Source organism: Schistocerca americana, chromosome X (genome assembly GCF_021461395.2).
Source record: "Schistocerca americana isolate TAMUIC-IGC-003095 chromosome X, iqSchAmer2.1, whole genome shotgun sequence".
Lineage (NCBI taxonomy): Eukaryota > Metazoa > Arthropoda > Insecta > Orthoptera > Acrididae > Schistocerca > Schistocerca americana.
In genome coordinates, this window is record NC_060130.1 from 92651335 (window position 1) to 92669882 (window position 18548).

The 18548-nt window shown below is 42.3% G+C and overlaps 1 protein-coding gene across 8 annotated transcripts in view; it reads right to left on the reverse strand.

Annotated features, from left to right (window-relative positions):
- The window catches only part of LOC124554686 (homeotic protein female sterile-like), a 262983-nt gene that overhangs the window by 39322 nt on the left and 205113 nt on the right, over window positions 1-18548 (reverse strand). For 6 of the 8 annotated variants that reach the window (XM_047128308.1, XM_047128311.1, XM_047128307.1 and 3 more), the window contains one exon: window positions 11305-11475. In XM_047128308.1, coding sequence (XP_046984264.1) covers window positions 11305-11475 — 171 coding nt within the window. The remainder of the gene's footprint in view (window positions 1-11304; window positions 11476-18548) is intronic. The other 2 variants (XM_047128312.1, XM_047128314.1) reach the window with 1 other exon arrangement.

Consider the following 18548-nt stretch of genomic DNA (forward strand, 5'->3'; position numbering starts at 1 on the left):
CTGGAGAGCATAGTTCTATTTACATTACTCTTTGAAATTGTCAATGGGGGGAGATACGCAATCTGTTGATTTAAAACACGTGTGAACAAAACTTCTACATCAAGATCGCAAATTTTCTTTATTGATTTCCGGTTTCACTCACTGATGGGCCATCTTCAGATCAACCTAAAATATTGTTCAGTGTGTGACAATTACCACACATTGTCGCATTCTTTAGAGTTAAGTTGCCCTAAAATGAGAAATTTAGTTGGTTATGTAAATTGATTAGTGATTAATGTTGTCAATTTACATAAGCAACTGAAATTTTTCATTAAAAGGCAACTTAGCTCAAAGGATATGACAATGTGTATTAATTTTCACACACTGAACAACATTTATCTGAAGATGAGCCGATACTGGTAATAAACAAAGAAAATTTGCGATCTTGACATAGGATTTTTATTCACACAGTTGTATTTACTGGTCAGGGATCATTAAATGAGATACTTCACTGAACAAAAGAATTTTCATTATGTGGAACTGAAATGGATTCAGTTTTGCAAGAAGAACAGCAGGCAGTTAATCCTCTGGCATTTATGATGAAAGGCAAAGACTTGAAGCATGAAGATGTTAATACATGTATGTTTTCAGGTTACCTATTTACCACACATGTAAGGCAGGAATATGGTCTCACAATTTCACCAAGATGGGTGCAAGTGCTCACCTAATGTAAGTGACAAAATGTGAGGTCCAGTGATCAGTTCATGCACGCATGATGGTTGATCAATACACAAAGCATGTTAACTGTTCCAGATGTGTCTTGGTACTTTTTCCCTTCATAATTTATATAATATATGTAGTTACACAAAACTGCTACGGACATTAGCATCCATTCTGTGGCTTGGTGAAGTGTAAAAAACCGAATTTCAAATGTGCAGCAAATGGGAGCAAAACTTAAAGAGGAGGGAAACTAAAAACAGAAAGAAATCTTAGAAAACTGCTATTGAAGGTAGGTTGTTTTCCCAGAAAAAAGACCTTCGAATAACGAATGTCAAGGTGACAGCTGTAAACAGGCACGCAGCGGATTAAAATAGGGGCACTGAAGTAAAAGGTGTCTCACCATCAACAGTTGAGACCAGTGGGGACAAAGTGGGGCAGGACCGACACTTAAAAGATGTCAATGGCTAAGAAGACAGTGCCCTATCCGGAGTCTAGTTAAAATTACTTCCTCCCAACAATGAGGTCGAGAGGAAGAAGTCCAAGTACAGTGACGAGGTTTGACGTTCCGTAATTTATTATTGGGAAGTGCAGACCAATGTGTATGCCATAAAAGAGCAACACGACGACATAAAATGCTCTGTAGATTGACAAACAGAACCATGCGAACAGCAGGTCAACAGAGAGGCTGCAGCCTTTGCCGCTATATCGGCTGCCTCGTTTCCGCGGATACCAACATGCCCTAGGAGCCAGAGGAATGCCACAGAGATGCCTCCCAAGTGGAGCATGTGGAGGCAGTCCTGAATCAGGTGGAGCAGAGGATGGACGGGATAAAGGTCTTGGAGGCTGAGAAGAGAGCTGAGCGAATCCCAGCATAAAATATACTGTATCTGCTTATGGCAAAGGATGTGTTGGACAGCCTGGAGAACAGCGTAAAGCTCCACAGCGAAAACCGAACACTGGCCGGGAAGCTAAAATCTAATAGGGGTGTCACCAACAATATAGGCACTCCCAGCACCAAATGTGGTCTTTGAGCTGTCAGTGTAAATATACGTGGCAGCCTCCATTTGTGCACATAGAGCAGCAAATGCCCAACAATAAACTATGTGGGGGGGGGGGGGGGGGGGGGTACTATCTATGGGAAGCTCTGGCAAAGGTCAGAGAGAAGGCAGGTCCGGGGGCAAAGCCAAGGTGGCACCGTATTCCCATTTGTCAAGAAAGTTTCTGGAAATTGGAAGGAAAGAGACTGTAGCAGTTGACAGAAGCGAACTCCTGGTGGTAATAGACAGGAAGGGTGGCCTGCATACCCCAAATCCAAGGAGGTGTCGATAAAAAGGGCATGGGTCAGATGAGCAGGCATGGAAGACAGAAGACTAGCATAACGACTCAGAAGGACAGCGTGCCGATTGGACAGCAGAGGTTCAGCAGTCTCAGCGTAAAGGCTCTCCACAGCGCTGGTGTAAGCTCCAGACGCTAAACGCAAACCATGGTGGTGGCAGAGTCGAGACGCTGAAGAATAGACAGCTGTGCAGAGGAGCAAACTATGTTTCCACAGTCCAATTTCGAGCGCTCTAAGGCATAATATAGGTGGAGGAGGACCACTCGGTCCGCTCCCCAGGAGGTACCACTCAGAACACTGAGGGTGTTGAGGGATTACAGACAGAGAGTCAAAAGATATGAAACGTGGGATGACCAGCACAGTTTCCTGTCAAACTTAAGTCCTGAGAATTTTGTGACATCCATGAACGGAAGGTCGACAGGGCCTAGATGTAGGAAAGGGGGATAAAACTCCGTGCAATGCCAAAAATTTACACAGACGGTCTTACTGGGAGAAAATCTGAAGCCAGTTTCGATGCTCCATAAGTGGAGGTGATCAATAAATCCTTGAAGCTGTTGTTCAAGGAGGCTGGTCCATTGACAGCTGTAGTAGGTTGTGAAATCATTGACAAAGAGGGAGCCCGAGACATCGGGAAGGAGACAGTCCATAACAGATTTATGGCAATGGCAAACAGTACAACACATAGCATGGAGCCCTGGGGCACCACGTTGTCTTGGGAGAAAGTGTGGGACAGAGTAGTGTTCACCCGCACCTTAACTGTGCGCTCTGTCATAAATTCATGAATGAACAGGGGTAGACGATCTCGAAAGCCCCAAGAGAACAGTGTGTGGAGGATGTCTGTCCTCCAACAGGTATCGTATACCCTCCCCAGATCAAAAAATATAGCTACCATTTCGTGTTTCCTGAGAAAATTGTTCATGATACAAGTGGAGAGAACAACAAGATGGTCAACTGCAGAACGATGCTTTCGGAAACCGCATTTGCCAGGCGTTAAAAGGTTTCGGGACTCCAGCCACCAGTCTAAACATCAATTTACCATCTGCTCCACAACCTTACATACACTACTCGTGAGAGAGATGGGGGATAACTAAAGGGGATATGTTTCTCCTTTCCGGGTTTTGGAACAGGAATGATGATAGCTTCCCGCCATCTTCTGGGAAAAGATACTGTCAGTACAAATTCGATTATAAAGGCGAAGGAGGTAACGCAGACTACGGTATGATAAATGCAGCAACATTTGCACGTGGATGCCATTCGGTCCTGGAGTGGAAGAGCGAGGCGAAGAGAGTGTGTGTTGGAGTTCCCACATAGAAAAGACAGTATTACAGCTTCCACAATTTTGAGAGGAGAAGGCAAGAGGTGACATTTTTGCTGCTCGTTTCTTTGGGAGAAAAACTGGTCGGTGATTTGAAGAGCTCGAAATCTCAGCAAAATGTTGACCCAATGAGTTAGAAATTGCGACTGGGCCCACGAAGGTACCCTGCGCGACAGTTGGGCCAGAGATCGAGGAGAAACTAGACATGCCGGATAACCGTAGAATTCGACTCCAAACTACAGATGAGGGAGTGAAGGTGTTAAAGGGACTAATAAAGAATTCCCAGCTTGCCTTCTTGCTATCATGGATGATGCGATGGCATCACACATGTAACTGCTTACAGCGGATACGGTTGGCCAGATGGCGGCGGAAAATGTGAAGAGCACGTCTCCATGCACATACTGTGTCATGGCACGCTTGGTTCCACCAAGGAATTGGGGGGGCACCGGGGCAAAGGGAAGGTACTATATATTGAATATTCCGCACCTGTAAGAATAACTTCCGTAGCATGAGTGACCCGATCGTCGATGCTAGGAAATGGACGGTCGTCAAACGTTGCGAGAGAGAAGAAAAGCGTCTGATCGGCTTGAGAAAACTTCCAGTGTCTTGGGTACATAGATGGCAGTTGTGGCTGTACTCGAAGGACACATGGAAAATGGTCACTAGAGTGTGTATCAGCAAGAGAGAACCATTCAAAGCGCTGAGCTAGCAGAACAATACCAACCGAAAGGACCACATGAGAGAAGATGGACATGGAGGCACACAAAAATGTACGTTCCCGAGGCATACAAGATCCACTCGGTGGAAAAGGTCAATGAATAGGGAGCCTCTCTGACAAGGACACGGAGATCCCCAAAGTGGGTGGCGGGCACTGAAGTCCTCCACCAGCATATAGGGGGGTGGGAGCTGACCAAGGAGATCAGCTCTTGCCATTGGAGTGGCCGATGGAATGCATATGGTACAAAGGGAGAAAGTATATCCAGAAAGGGAAAGATTTACAGAGAGAGCTTGGAAGGAACTGTTTAAAGGGGTTAGATGTTAATGGATAGTATCATGGAGAAGAATCTTAAGTCCCCCGTGTGCCGGAGTGCCATCAACAGAAGGCAGATCAAACCTGACTGATTGGAAATAAGGGAAAACAGAGCGATCATGGGATGTAGCTGTGTTTCCTGAAGACAGAAGACAACTGGGGAGTAGGATCGTACGAGGATTGACAATTCATCCCGATTGGAGCAAACTCTGTGGATATTCCAATGAATATTGACATAGGGTGGACAGGAAAGGGAAAAATCTCACCACAGTTGCTATCAACTCAACGACCGCTGAGAGCCGGTGGCCAACGGTGTGGAACGGCATTCAGCCAAAGGCAGAAGATCCTGATCCATAGGTTGTTCGGGGGCAGCTTCTGATGCCAGTGATCAATTGGTTGATTTGCCACCAGCACTGTGTCTCGCCAACACAGAAGATGGCTGAGGGCGGCTACCGCTGGGTGACGCTGTAGAAGAGAGACACCGCGGCGGAGAAGGAGAGGAACTTTGTTTCTTATGAGCCTTCTTGGAAGCAGGATTTTAGAAGAGAGAGGAGTTGATGGTTGTGAGGTCTGGGTACATAAAAAAATCTATGGGAGTAGTCTCTTTTTTGGAAGTCAGGGCGTCCGATTTTTTGGCTCATGATTTAGCAGGAGCAGACAAAGGCTGAGGCTTAAAGTGAGCAGGTGATAGTGGGGAGGTTGAACGGGCAATCTTTGGGCTGGCCGATTGGACGACTGTGGCGCTAAAGGTGAGATGGCAAGTCTGTGTGGCTACCTCCTTATTAGGTCAAGAAGAGACATGGTCAGTGCTATATTTACCCGCTGGGAGCTCAGTGAGCTTTCTACTGGCAAATAACTTACGAGCAGCAAAGATGGGCACCTTTTCGTTCACTCGGATTTCCTGAATAATGTGTTCATCTACAAAGGTAGGGCAATCTCTAGAGGAAGCAGTGAGGTCCCCCATACAGTTGATGCAATGAGGATATGGAGGTGGACAGTCAACCTTATGGGCATCACTGCCACATGTAACACATTTGGCCGTACTGGAACACGACTGGCTGAGCTCGGGTAATCACCCTTCCCTGGGCCTGGCCTCTACCAGGGCGTACGTACGTGTCCTACCTGTCTACCTGCAGCGGGGAATTACGCGTTACCCCATCAACGGCTAGGCGTGGGAACACGTGGGTCGGCCTTCAGACATGCACAGGGAGGAAAGAAAGAGAAAGGGAGGAAAGAAAGAGAAAAGGAGGAACAAAGAAAAGGAAAGAAGAGATCTCAAATGCTGCAGCAGAGAAGGAGGTTAAGAGAAGAATCAAGGAAAAGAGAAGGACGAAGTGAGGACAGAGACCTTTCAGTATAGAGAGAAAAGAAGAGAAACAAGGTCTTACAGTCATAAGCGGCTGTCTCTGGCTGTAGGCACAAAACATGTCCCAGAGAGATAAATAGAGAGAGAGAGAGAGAGAGAGAGAGAGAGAAGAAGAGGAAGGGAAGGTATGCAGCCCGGAAAGGAAAGAGAGCTGCACTAGCTCGGAGTCCTGTGCTCAGTTCACGTACACATGATGGCTAATCAATATACAATGTATGTTAACTGTTCCAAATGAGTCTTAGTACTTTTTCCTTTCATAATTTACATAATATATGTAGTTACATGCACACTACCATGCTTGTAAGTATTCAGGCTCTGAGAACAGTGACAGAAGAAGACTTTAAGCAATGACATTAGGTAGAGCTGAAGAAAAATGATCCTCCCCCCCCCCCCAAAACACACACACACACACACACACACACACACACACACACACACACACATTCACAAACCCCTTCAGAAAACCTTCTGTACCCTGGCCCCAGAGTACTGTGTAAAGCCCTAACAGGAATTAAAATAGTTCAAACTATTTGAAGCAGATTTGTTACTATCACGATTCCACTGAATTCAGAGGAGTTACATATAAGAATGTACAGATATTATATATGCATTCCCTTGAAGCAGCAAAACTGCAATGTCAACCAATCTGACTCAAATTATACATTAATAATAGAATGAAAACACTGTTTTTGACAGGAGACAAGGTCTACTTACCAACTGCTGGAACGGGTAACTGTTGCAGAGGTCACTCGCGCGCGCGCGCGCCCACACACACACACACACACACACACACACACACACACACACACAAAGCCGACATTAAAAATACTAGATTTTGAAAATTTTAAAACAGTTTCTGCATCACATAATGAAGAGAAACTGAAACAGGACAAGTAAAAAATGGGCATAGAACATTAATGTTTAAAAGCTGATTTCTTTTTTATATCAGTGAAGCTGTATTCCCTTTTTCTGACATGTGCCCTGTCCTCTAATCAAATAATTAGCATCTGTGTGAGATGAATCAATCACAATTTACACACAGTGTTAAATGGATCGTATAGTAGATCCATAGTCCGGGTTAGAGGAGGAGGAGGAGGAGGAGGAGGAAAATTCAGTTTGTTAGCAAAGAGGTCACTCAAGACAAAGAACAAGTTAAAATTTTGGAAGGAGGGGAAGGAAACTGGTAATACCCTTCAGTAAAAGCCTGCAAATACCTGAATCTGGGTGGCTGCGACATGGATTTGAACTCTGGTCCTGCCGAATGAGAGTCCAATGTCATAACCACTGTGCCACCGCACTTGGTGGATCAGAGGAGAGAGAAGAGGCACAAAATTACTTTATTATTATTATTATTATTATTACCACCACCACCACCACCACCACCACCACCACCACCATTATTATCTCCAATTTTTGCACTGTATATGCATTCTGATTTGTGGTTATGAGTGCTATTTCCTTCAGTATCTATACATTTTCCTTTCATTATTCTGTCTTTGTCCTATGTCCGCCTAGATGGAGAGCCAGAAGCACAAATGTGCCACATACCAAATAATGTGCCAGTTGTTGATGAATTTATATGCAGCAGGATAATTTTAACACTTTTTTATTAGGATGCTTTCTTGTCTGTCTGTTCGCTACAAATTTGACGACCTATTCTAAATTAAGTTCCCGATGAGCTACAGACTTGAAATTCTAAACACAGCTCATAACTGGATGGCAGTGCAATTGTGTGGGGGTAAGAACGATCTACCTGCAATAGGGGAGGAGGTGGGATGAAATTGGGGTGACACTATACAACAGCCGTGCTTAGCAGTTTGTGTCACTGCACCTACACGCTTTAAGTGCGTCAATTACCTGCTGCAGAAAGTGTCTGCAAGAATTCATCTGATTTATAGGTGAACCTCTGTAATGCCTGAAGCAAATTTTCACAAAACTTGGCACACACATCACTTAGTACCTGGAAAAAAATTACTGTGGCAGTAAGAACCCTGTAGCACCCCTACAGAGGAGGGTGGGGATGAAAAGGAGTGATATAAAAGCATTACTCAGGGATGTATGAAGCAACATCAATCAAATTTGGTACATTCATGACTCACTTTATTATGTTTTTATTAATTCGTTCTCTATCTGTCCATTTGATCCAAATTTTGCAACTGATTTTAAATTAACTTCCCCATGAGCTAAAGACTTGAAACTTTCAACACAGCACAGAACTGGGTGGCAGTGCAATATAACTCACTTGCTTGTCTGCTGTGTGGTGGAATGTACTTTGTGTGCCATTGTCATTTCCCCCTTTCCTGTTCAAGTTGCAAATGGTTCATGGGAAGAACAGTTGCAAGTAAGCCCCTGTGTGAGCTTAAATCTCTCTAACTTTTACCTTCACGGTTTTTTCTTATGACATATGTAGTAGGAAGCAATACGCTGTTTGGCTCGTGAAGAGAAACTGAAATAAACCTGAAATTTGTCACATGTATCTGTTGTAATCCCATCAAAATGTTTGAGATCAACTGAAAAATTTCACATCCACAACACTAAAAAAGAAAGAAAATTATTATCTAAATAAAATAACTTTTTCATGTAACATGTTTTTTATTTCAGACTGAAAAAGTATAAAGCCCAATACAGATAGTTCCGGAAATTTGTAATTGTGAACTTTAATTAGCTATATGGGATTTATTATGAAAAACTTGGGGTGCATACAATACATAATTGATGCAGGACTAGTTCACGTCCAAACTATTGTTTTTTGCACGTGCCTCATATTGTTTGTTATAAATCTTGGAAGCATTTTCATAGCTATTAAAAACACAATCGCGAATTTTTCAAAACTATCTGTATTGGGCTAAGAGAAATTATTTTTAACTTTTTACTCTGACATAAAAATGTAATACTAAAAATTTATTTTTATTTAAATAATTATTTCTAGGTTTTAAAATGTCCAAATTTGGAAAATCGTCTGAACTACAAATATGTGACAGTATAACCAACTAAATTCATTCAGTATATTTTGTGTGGCTGGGATATTTATTTTTGGGAACACTACACACACAGATAAATGTGTGTGTGGATAAAGCAGCCACATTCAATAGTCTCTGATCTGAATCTACAGTGATTAATTTTGGAAGAAACAAAGATAACAACTCCCATTATGGTCGACGTGTTGAGTGGTTAATAGGCACATTAACAAGATGGAAAACACTGCTAAGCTTTCAGACACTTTCCTTCTTCACCACTACATTGACACACAGACAGACACGCACATTCACTTACTCACAGCTTCAGTGTGTCAATTCACTACATTTTATTGGTACGGCAGCTAAACTGGGATAAGGGATTGTGTCAGGTAAAGTAGTCGAGAGGAGGGGGAGAGGGAGGGAGGAATGGCTAATGGCAGGGAGGGAAAGGCAGCAAGGGAACGTGACAGCAATGTGGCACCAATCAGCGTGTCCTGGCAGGGGCAATGCGACTTGCATGTTGTATATAATGAAGTGCAGAAGTAGATTGGGAGGGAGAGATAAAATGAGGGAAGGGGGAGGGTGTAAGTGTAGACCGAATGAAGTGGAGGATATGGGGGGCAGGGGTGGGATGGGGCAGGAGCTAGCAGAGATTGAGGCCAGATGGAGTGCAGATTGGAGTATGTTCTGAAGGGACAATTCATATCTATGTAATTCGGAGAAGCTGGAGTTTGAAGGGTTGGGAAGGAAGTGAGGGAGATCCAGATGGCACGAGTTGTGAAGAAGCAGTCACTTAAGTATATTATATTGTGCTCATTAGTGTGATCCACTACTGGGTGCTTGGCCATAGTTCAGCAGCGGCCAATCATTCTGGTGGGCAGTTGGCTGCGAAAGTTACAATACAGCTCGAGTATGATCTGGCTACTTTCACAGGAGGCACATGCCTGTTATGGGGCTGGAATAGGACTTGCTGGATGGGTTTAATATGGCAAGTCTTGCACCCAAGTCTTTTGCAGGGAACGATCCATACAGAGGGGGATTGGGAGTTGGTGCAGTAAGGATTTAGTTAGGAGCAGGATGAAAGGTAGGTTAAGCCTCAGTAAAGTTCTTATCAGCGTAATATTGCATAATAAAGGATTCCTCATTTTCAGTTTGTGTGAGCGTGCTTGAATTAGTAGTGTGTGTTCTCCATTCTCACCACCTTTCTCCTCTAACCACCTCAACTCCACCTGACACATCCAAACATATGGACTAAATTGATTTGCTGGTACAATTTAGTCATACCTGGTTCAGCTGCAACAACAAGCCAAGTACGTGTGTGTGTGTGTGTGTGTGTGTGTGTGTGTGTGTGTGTGTGTGTGTGTGTTTGTTTTGTCCTAAATCAGTTAGCTCTGAAAAAAGGAAGTTGTCCAGCTATATAGTAATGTTGTCATTCATTTAGTCCTTCCAATATTTGTATTACACCCAGGATTTTCCATTATATTTATGTAGCCATAGTTATTAAAGTTTTTAAGGCACTGCAGCACAGTCTGGGTGCTGGAACTCTGATGGTTGGGGATGCACCACGGCTAAATTAGTATGTTCTGTTTGCTGAAACCTGTACACTTGTGTTTTCCATTTCTCCTATTACTGAAAAACTATTGTATTCTTTTATCCAGCCTCATATATTGCATCAAATTTAAAGTCACAGAGATGTGGGTGGTGTGAGAATATACCTGTTAACATACAAAACAAGCCACTATATCGTTGCCTTCTCCTTATCATAAAAAATGATGAAACTTCTGTAGATCACCAATTTCAACTTGATCTCGCACATCAGTGAACAGTCACTTTGCTTCACCTAACATGAAACTTAGAACATGTTCTTAATTTTACTGATGCAGTTTAAACAATGTTTAACTTTGGTGCATATTTTAGCTGGTTGCTTACACACGACAAAGTACTAACTGAGGGAAGCTGGAAGTTCCCACCTTTTACAGCACTGGTAACTAGTGACCAATGATGATTTCAGGAACATGTTTCCCAGATTGAGCAAAACTTAAGATCTTGCCAACACAATGTCAATACTTGTAAGTAAAGCACTTTTTAACTACAGGATAAGGACAGAAGCAAAATTATTCCAAAAATACCCAACGAACATTCGTTATTGCTTCATGCAATCATTTACATATATGATATGTAACATAAGTAAATGGAAATTTTGTTACTATTTACAACTTCCTCCAGTTTTTAGCCACAATGTTTTTATTACTGTGGAAATCCACAGATGTACCTTTGGGTATCAGCATACACACAGGCTTTTAAAGTAATTACTACTACCTATCATTTACCTCTCATGCAAAAATAGCAATGAAACACTATGGCAGAACCACACACGTCATGCAACATTCCCAGTATTAAGTGTGAATGAATGATATGTAATTCTCTTATAAATAATAACATCCAGTATCCACGAAACTGAGCTGGTTTATAATGTACAATAATGACATTTAAAGCAAATGAAGGCTCTCTCTAATATTGGTATGAAAAATTGAATTCATTAAAACATTATTTAGTACTGGGAATGTCACAAAATAGCAGGATGTTAGTAATGTGACTTACAGTATGGCTTACGTGGCTTTTTTCTCAGACAAGAGGCAACATATGATTCCAGCTCACGCAGGGTTGATGGTTTTAGGGTTTCAAAGTCAATTTCTATCTCATCAGGATTGGAATCACGCAAAGATGGCTCACGGGACTGGATAATATGAACGACTCTTCCCAATTTGTCACCTGCAATTCATAATACAAAAAGTGCAATTAGGAAACTGTCTTAGGCACTTCAAACATTATTAACTTACAATCAAGTGAATATTTACACAAAATGAGTAAATAATGTGATATTCGCCTAGAATTTAATAGCTATTCGTTTAACATGAATTTTATTATTTATTAGTTTCTAGAGTTTCTGTGTGTGAATTTAATATGTAATAGGCACAGTTCTCGTGTTTTCATTTGCGTCGGAAAGTAAACCGATTTTTGTGACATATTACAAGTTCCTAATCAGTGACGAATTATTTAGTTTCACCTGAGTGATTCAATAGTTAGGTATTTGAATCTCTGCATATTATTAGACACAGTTCCTACGCAGCACGTGCTGATAGTCCGTTTATCTGCATAGTTTAGTTTTCCATGGTGCTTAGTATGGACAGGGACTGCGATAGTTGTGTGCAGATGCAAGCAGAGTTGCTGACACTTCACTCTCAGCTTCAGGGTGTGATGGCTTCGGTTACACAGCTTGAGGCTGCAGTGGATGGGCACCACTGTTGTGGGCCGGCCGAGGGGATCCAACAGATGTCCAGCACGTCTGAGTGCTCCGATAGGTCCTCACCGGTGGCCAACCCAGTTACTGCTTGCACCTGTGGTCGAGTGGGAGGTCGCCCCGGTGCGAAGCAGGCGTCGAAAGACTTCCCACGCAGCCGCACATAAGGCCTCCCCGGTTTGACTGAAACAGGTTCCAGGTGCTGTCTGTGGCTGATGCTGTCGCCTGTCCTGTTTCAGAGGAAACCACTCAGCCTGCAAGATCTAGGCAATCACGGAGGGTGGGATCATTGATAGTTGGGAGCTCCAATGTTAGGCACATTATGCGGCCCATTAGGGACTTGGCTAACAAGAAGGGAAAGAAAACCAATGTGCACTCTGTGTGCATACCAGGTGGAGTCATTCCAGACATGGAAAGTGTCCTCCCATATACCATGAAGAGCGCAGGGTGCAGCCAACTGCACGTGGTTGCTCACATCAATATCAATGATGTGTGTCACTTCGGATAAGAAGAGATTCTCTCTGGTTTCAAGTGGCTAACGGAAGTGGTAAAGGCTGCCATTCTTGCTTGCAAGATGAAAGCAGAGCTGACCATTTGCAGCACAGTCGACAGGACCGATTGCGGACCTCTGGTACAGAGCCGAGTGGAGGGTCTGAATCAGAGGCACAAACGGTTCTGCGACTGTGTAGGCTGCAGATTCCTTGACTTGCGCCAAAGTGTGGTTGGGTTTCGGGTTCCGCTGAATAGGTCAGGTGTCCACTACATGCAGGAGGCGGCTGCATGAGTAGCAGGGGCTGTGTGGCGTGGACTGGGCGGTTTTTTAGGTTAGAAGGTCTCGTGTAAACACAAGAAGGGCTTCAGTCACAAAGGGTACAGGCCAAAAACAGGAAGAATGTAGTTACAGCAACCACTGGTATAACAGTTGTAAATTGTCGTAGCTGTGTTGGGAAAGAACCAGAGCTCCAAGTGCTAATAGAAAGCAATGATGCTCAAATCGTTATAGGCACTGAAAGCTGGCTAAAGCCGGATATAAGCTCAGCTGAAATTTTTGCAAAGTACCTAACGGTGTTCCGAAAGGATAGGCTAAACACGGTTGGTGGTGGCGTGTTTGTTGCTGTTGGAAGTACTTTAACCTGTCGCGAAATTTGAAATAGATACTTCCTGTGAGTTAGTAAGGGCAGAGGTCAATGTCGGCAACCACAATAAAATAATAATAATAGGATCCTTTACCAACTTTCCAATTCAGATGATACAGTTGCTGAAAGATTCAAAGAAAACTTGAGTTTGATTTCAAACACATACCCGATTCATACGATAATAGTTGGTGGTGACTTTAATTTACCCTCGATATGTTAGCGAAAATACATGTTTAATTCCGGAGGTACGCATAAAATATGATCTAAAATTGTGCTAAATGCATTCTCTGAAAATTATTTTGAGCAGTTAGTTCATGAGTCCATGCGAATAGTAAACAGTTGTGAACACACACTTGACCTCTTAGCAACAAATAATCCTGAGTTAATAACGAGCATCAAAACTTATACAGGGATTAGTGAACACAGGGTTGTCGTAGCGAGACTGAATATTGTAATCCCCAAATCCTCCAAAAATAACCGGAATATATAACTATTCAAAAAAGCAGATAAAAATTCACTTGAAGCCTTCCTGATAGACAATCTCCACTCAATCCAAATTAATAATACAAGTGTAGATCAGATGTGGCTTGAATTCAAAGAAATAGTATCACTAGCAATTGAGAGACTTATACCAAATAAATTGACAAACAACGGAGCTGATCCTCCTTGGTACACAAAACGGGTTAGAACACTGTTGCAGAAACAATGAAGCAAACGTGCCAAATTTAAAGAGAGAGAAAATCCCCAAGATTGGCTATCTTTTACAGAAGCTCAAAGTTTTGCGCAGACTTCAATGCAAGATGCTTATAGCAGTTTCCGCAATGAAACTTTGTCTTGAAAACTGGCAGAAAATCCAAAGAGATTCTGGTGGTATGTGAAGCATGTTAGAGGCAAGAAACAATCACTGCCTTCTCTGTGCGATAGCAATGAAGATACTATAGAAGACAGTGCTGCCAAAGCAAAGTTACTAAACACAGCCTTCCAAAATGCCTTCACAAAAGAAGACGAATTAAATATTACAGAATTCGAGTCAAGAACAGCTGCCAACATGAGTAACATAGAAGTAAATATCCTCTGATTAGGGAAGCAACTTAAACCACTTAATAAAAGCAAGTCTTCTGGTTCAGACTGTATACCAATTAGGTTCCTTTTGGAGTATGCCGATGCATTAGCTCCATACTTAACTATCATATACAACCGTTTGCTCGACGAAAGATCTGTACCCAAAGACTGGAAAGTTGCACAGGTCACGCCAATATTCAAGAAAGGTAGCACGAGTAATCCATAAAATTACAGGCCCATATTGTTAATGACGATATGCAGCAGGATTTTGGGACATATATTGTGTTCAAAGATTATGAATTACCTCTAAGAAAACTGTCTATTGACACATAGTCAACATGGGTTTAGAAAACATCGTTCCTGTGAAGCACAACTAGCTCTTTATTCACATGAAGTGTTGAGTGCTACTGACAAGGCAGATCGATTCCGTACTTATGGATTTCCGGAAGGCTTTTGACACTGTACCACAAAAGCAGCTTTTAGTAAAATTGCATGATTATTGAATATCGTCTCAGTTTTGTCACTGGATTTGGGATTTCCTATCAGAGAGGTCACAGTTCGTAGCAACTGATGGAAAGTCATCGAGTAAAACAGAAGTGATTTCTGGCGTTCCCCAAGGTAGTGTTATAGGCCCTTTGCTGTTCCTTATCTATATAAACAATTTGGGAGACAATCTGAGCAGCCGTCTTAGGTTGTTTGCAGATGACACTGTCGTTTATCGACTACTAAAGTCATCAGAATATCAAAACAAACTGCAAAACGATTTACAAAAGCTATCTCATGGGTGCAAAAATTGGCAAGTGATCCTAAATAATAAAAGTGTGAGGTCACCCACATGAGTGCTACAAGGAATTCATTAAACTTTGGTTACACGATAAATCAGTCTAACCTAAAAGCCGCAAATTCAACTAAATACCTACGTATTACAATTTACGAACAACTTAAATTGGAAGGAATACGCAGAAAATGTTGTGTGGAACGCTAACCAAAGACTGCGTTTTATTGGCAGGACACTTAGAAAATGTAACAGATCTACTAAGGAGACTGCCTACACTACACTTGTCCATCCTCCTTTACAATACTGCTGTGCAGATAGGACTGACGGAGTACATCAAAAAAGTTCAAAGAAGGGCAGCACGTTTTGTATTATTGCAAAATATGGGAGAGTGTGTCACAAAAATTATACAGGATTTGGGCTGGACATCATTAAAAGAAAGGCATTTTTCGTTGTGACAATCTTCTCATGAAATTCCAATCACCAACTTTCTCCTCAGAATGTGAAAATATTTTGTTGACACCGACCTACATAGGGAGAAATGATCAGCACGATAAAAGAAGGGAAATCATAGCTCGTACGAAAAGATAGATGTTTCTTCTTTCCACGCGCTATACGACATTGGAATAATAGAGAATTGTGAAGGTGGTTCGAAGAACCCTCTGCCAGGCACTTAAATGTGATTTACAGAGGTATCCATGTAGATGTAGATGTATTGAAAAATATGACAAAAACCACAGAAAGCAAAAAAATCAACTTTAACTTTTGGCAATATGCCAAATGTGGCATTTAACAGTCTTAAAATATGGCTCTACAGTGAGTAACAGTGACAACTGATTTTCCTTACTCATTAAGAAAATAACTGATACTTAAACCAGGACTGCAAAATTATACCTTTCGTTCAGTCCTGGCAAGTAGCAGCATGTTACAGAATAACTTGACAAAACACGCAGCCAGCTGGCTGCCAGGTCTAGTGGGATTGGGGTGGTAAGTTGTGTGCCCTGTAGGAAGGAAAGTAGATTAAAGAGTGTAAGTATAGAAAGGCTCAAAGAATCAGAAGCCTGTTTCTTCTTCTTCTTTTATTGGGGGGGGGGGGGAGGAGGGGGGGGGTCAAGATATTATTGGTGGAAGTTGCTAGGAGCCAGCTCAAGGCGATGTATTTTGTACGACTTGTTAGTGGTGTGCATATCGCTGTCCAGTAGTCAGATCTTTTAATCTTCCTGAAAGTAGTTGGATTGCTAAAAGGCTGTAATTATCGCCCTGTATCATTAGTCAAAGTGATGCTTATGACCCTTAATATAAAGCTGTCATCAACCCAAAGGTTGGTTTGAATGCCACAGAACTTCACTACACTTAATTCTACCCAGCCACTTAAAAGAAAAACTTAAGTTTAATGGGGTCTCCAAGTCACGGTGCAATTAGGCACTTTTCAGATTATCAATAATTGCCTGTGGTACAAGGAAGGATGAGTGACAAATAAAAATGCTAGGACTGACAGGAGACTGAACCTGAGAACTTTGGATTTGTAGACTGGCACTTAACCACTGGGCCAACAAGCCACATTGACTCTGATTTTAATAGTGTAACTGTAAAGAGAATTAATTTGATTCTGTGAATTAACACTTCTGAGAAAATATGTGAAGCAGTACATCAAGTAATTTGTCACAAACGCTGCCACTTCTGGCCCTGGTAGCAAGTGGGACACGATGTGATACAACAAAAGCTTTGAAGACAAAAGTTATATTTTCGGGTGTCTTGTCTTCATATATGAATTTATTGCCTTCAATTTTTACAAATTTTTCTGTCTCCTGACATTTTTATAGCAAATCCTGTTTCACATCTTGTTCTTTCTTCAATGCAGTAAGTAAACAAATCAAATGCAGTTAAAGCTTATTACTTAGTAACAAAAATTATCAAAATTTATTAACCACTTAGACACTAATCATGCAATGTGGAAAATGAAAGATAAATGCAGCACTTATGGTCTGTTGACAAACTGAAGAGTGAACAGGAGCGTCCCTGACCTCTTGTAAAGACACAAGTGCAAACAAATGGGCTGTGCCACATTGTGAGCCACTTACAGCAAAACACTGACCCAACAATATGTCATACCATGCACCAGATGCCACCGCCTACCACTCAGTCAGTGCCCGGACACATACCAAGACCACACACACTTTGGCACGTGGTGTAAATGTCTTGTGCAGCCATGAGACTAGAACAAACCCTTTTTTTCTTCTTCTTCTTTTGAGATAGTGTCAGCCTCCACTGTTAAGGTCACTGCTGCTCTGCCATCATCCGAACAGGACTGGCTACCAAGGGGGTCCAGTCACTGCCATCAAGTTGCACCGAGGCCCTACTAGCCACCAACCCACCAAGGCACTTGCCAGTACCAGTCGCCACCAGGCCGCAGCTCACTCCCTGCATGCCTGCACCTGTCACTTATCACAGCTGGGTGGGGGTTTAAAAGAGTCTTGCACTTAGCAGGCAGTGATACCTGCCACATGTGCCTTGATGCAACTCAGCCACTGGCCAAGACTGTCTATGACACCAAGAATGCACCATGCCAAAACTGTGCTGAGCACAGAGCCAGTCCCCTAATACAACGCTTCACAACCATGAGGTCCATTCGTTGATGCCTGCCTCACTGGTTGAGGCCCACCTTCCACCTGTCAGATGAGCATTTGAGCTTGTAATAAATTAATAAAGTGATTCTACTATGTTCGAATGGCTCCTGTCTCACCCCAATTCACCATCTTCCACCAGAGCTCATCTACACTCTGTACCCCTCTGCATCAGTAGAACAACCTACAGACTATTACACAAAGTTACAGTGACACTTGCACAACATGCAGACATATCATGTAAGTGTTCATTTTCCACCAAATGCTTTGAAACTATACGGAACACACAAATCAGCAACTAATACAAGAAATTCACTTGAACACAATTTATGTACATCACATGTTGTACTCCACTGTTTGATGACAATCTGCTTCTTAGTGTTTTGGTACAGCAGATGTAGAACCCAACTGGAAAAGGCCACTTCCTCCACTAAAGGAGCTGCTCGCTCTCCAGTTTATAGATGGACTATAGCTAATGGGAAATCACAAGAACTGGGGTGGCACGACACTGGTCAGGTGAGATTTATGGAGGCAACAGTTGAACTAGCAACAAATTATACAAAATCTATGTTCGCGGTAGTACAACTGTTGCGCTGTCAGCTGCAAATGTCAAGTCTCCAAATTTTCGCAACAAAGTTTTGCGATGTGCTGATTTTTCACCACATGTCTCATTTTCAAAACTACCCATTTGGATACAGAGCTGAAGTAACACCGCAAGAGTGTGCACCTAATAACAAGCCTTTCAGAGATTTCAAAACCTTATATGTGACCCAGACATGAGGAAGCATAGCCATATAAAGTCCTTAAATAAGATGGAATCCATCGCATTCTTTTCAGGATGGGTAAAGTGACAAATGATCAGCTTGTGTGAGGCCTTCTCATTCTACAGCCTTTCCACTTCTAGATACAAATTTTGAAGGTATCTCAGGAATCATCAAAGATTCCTG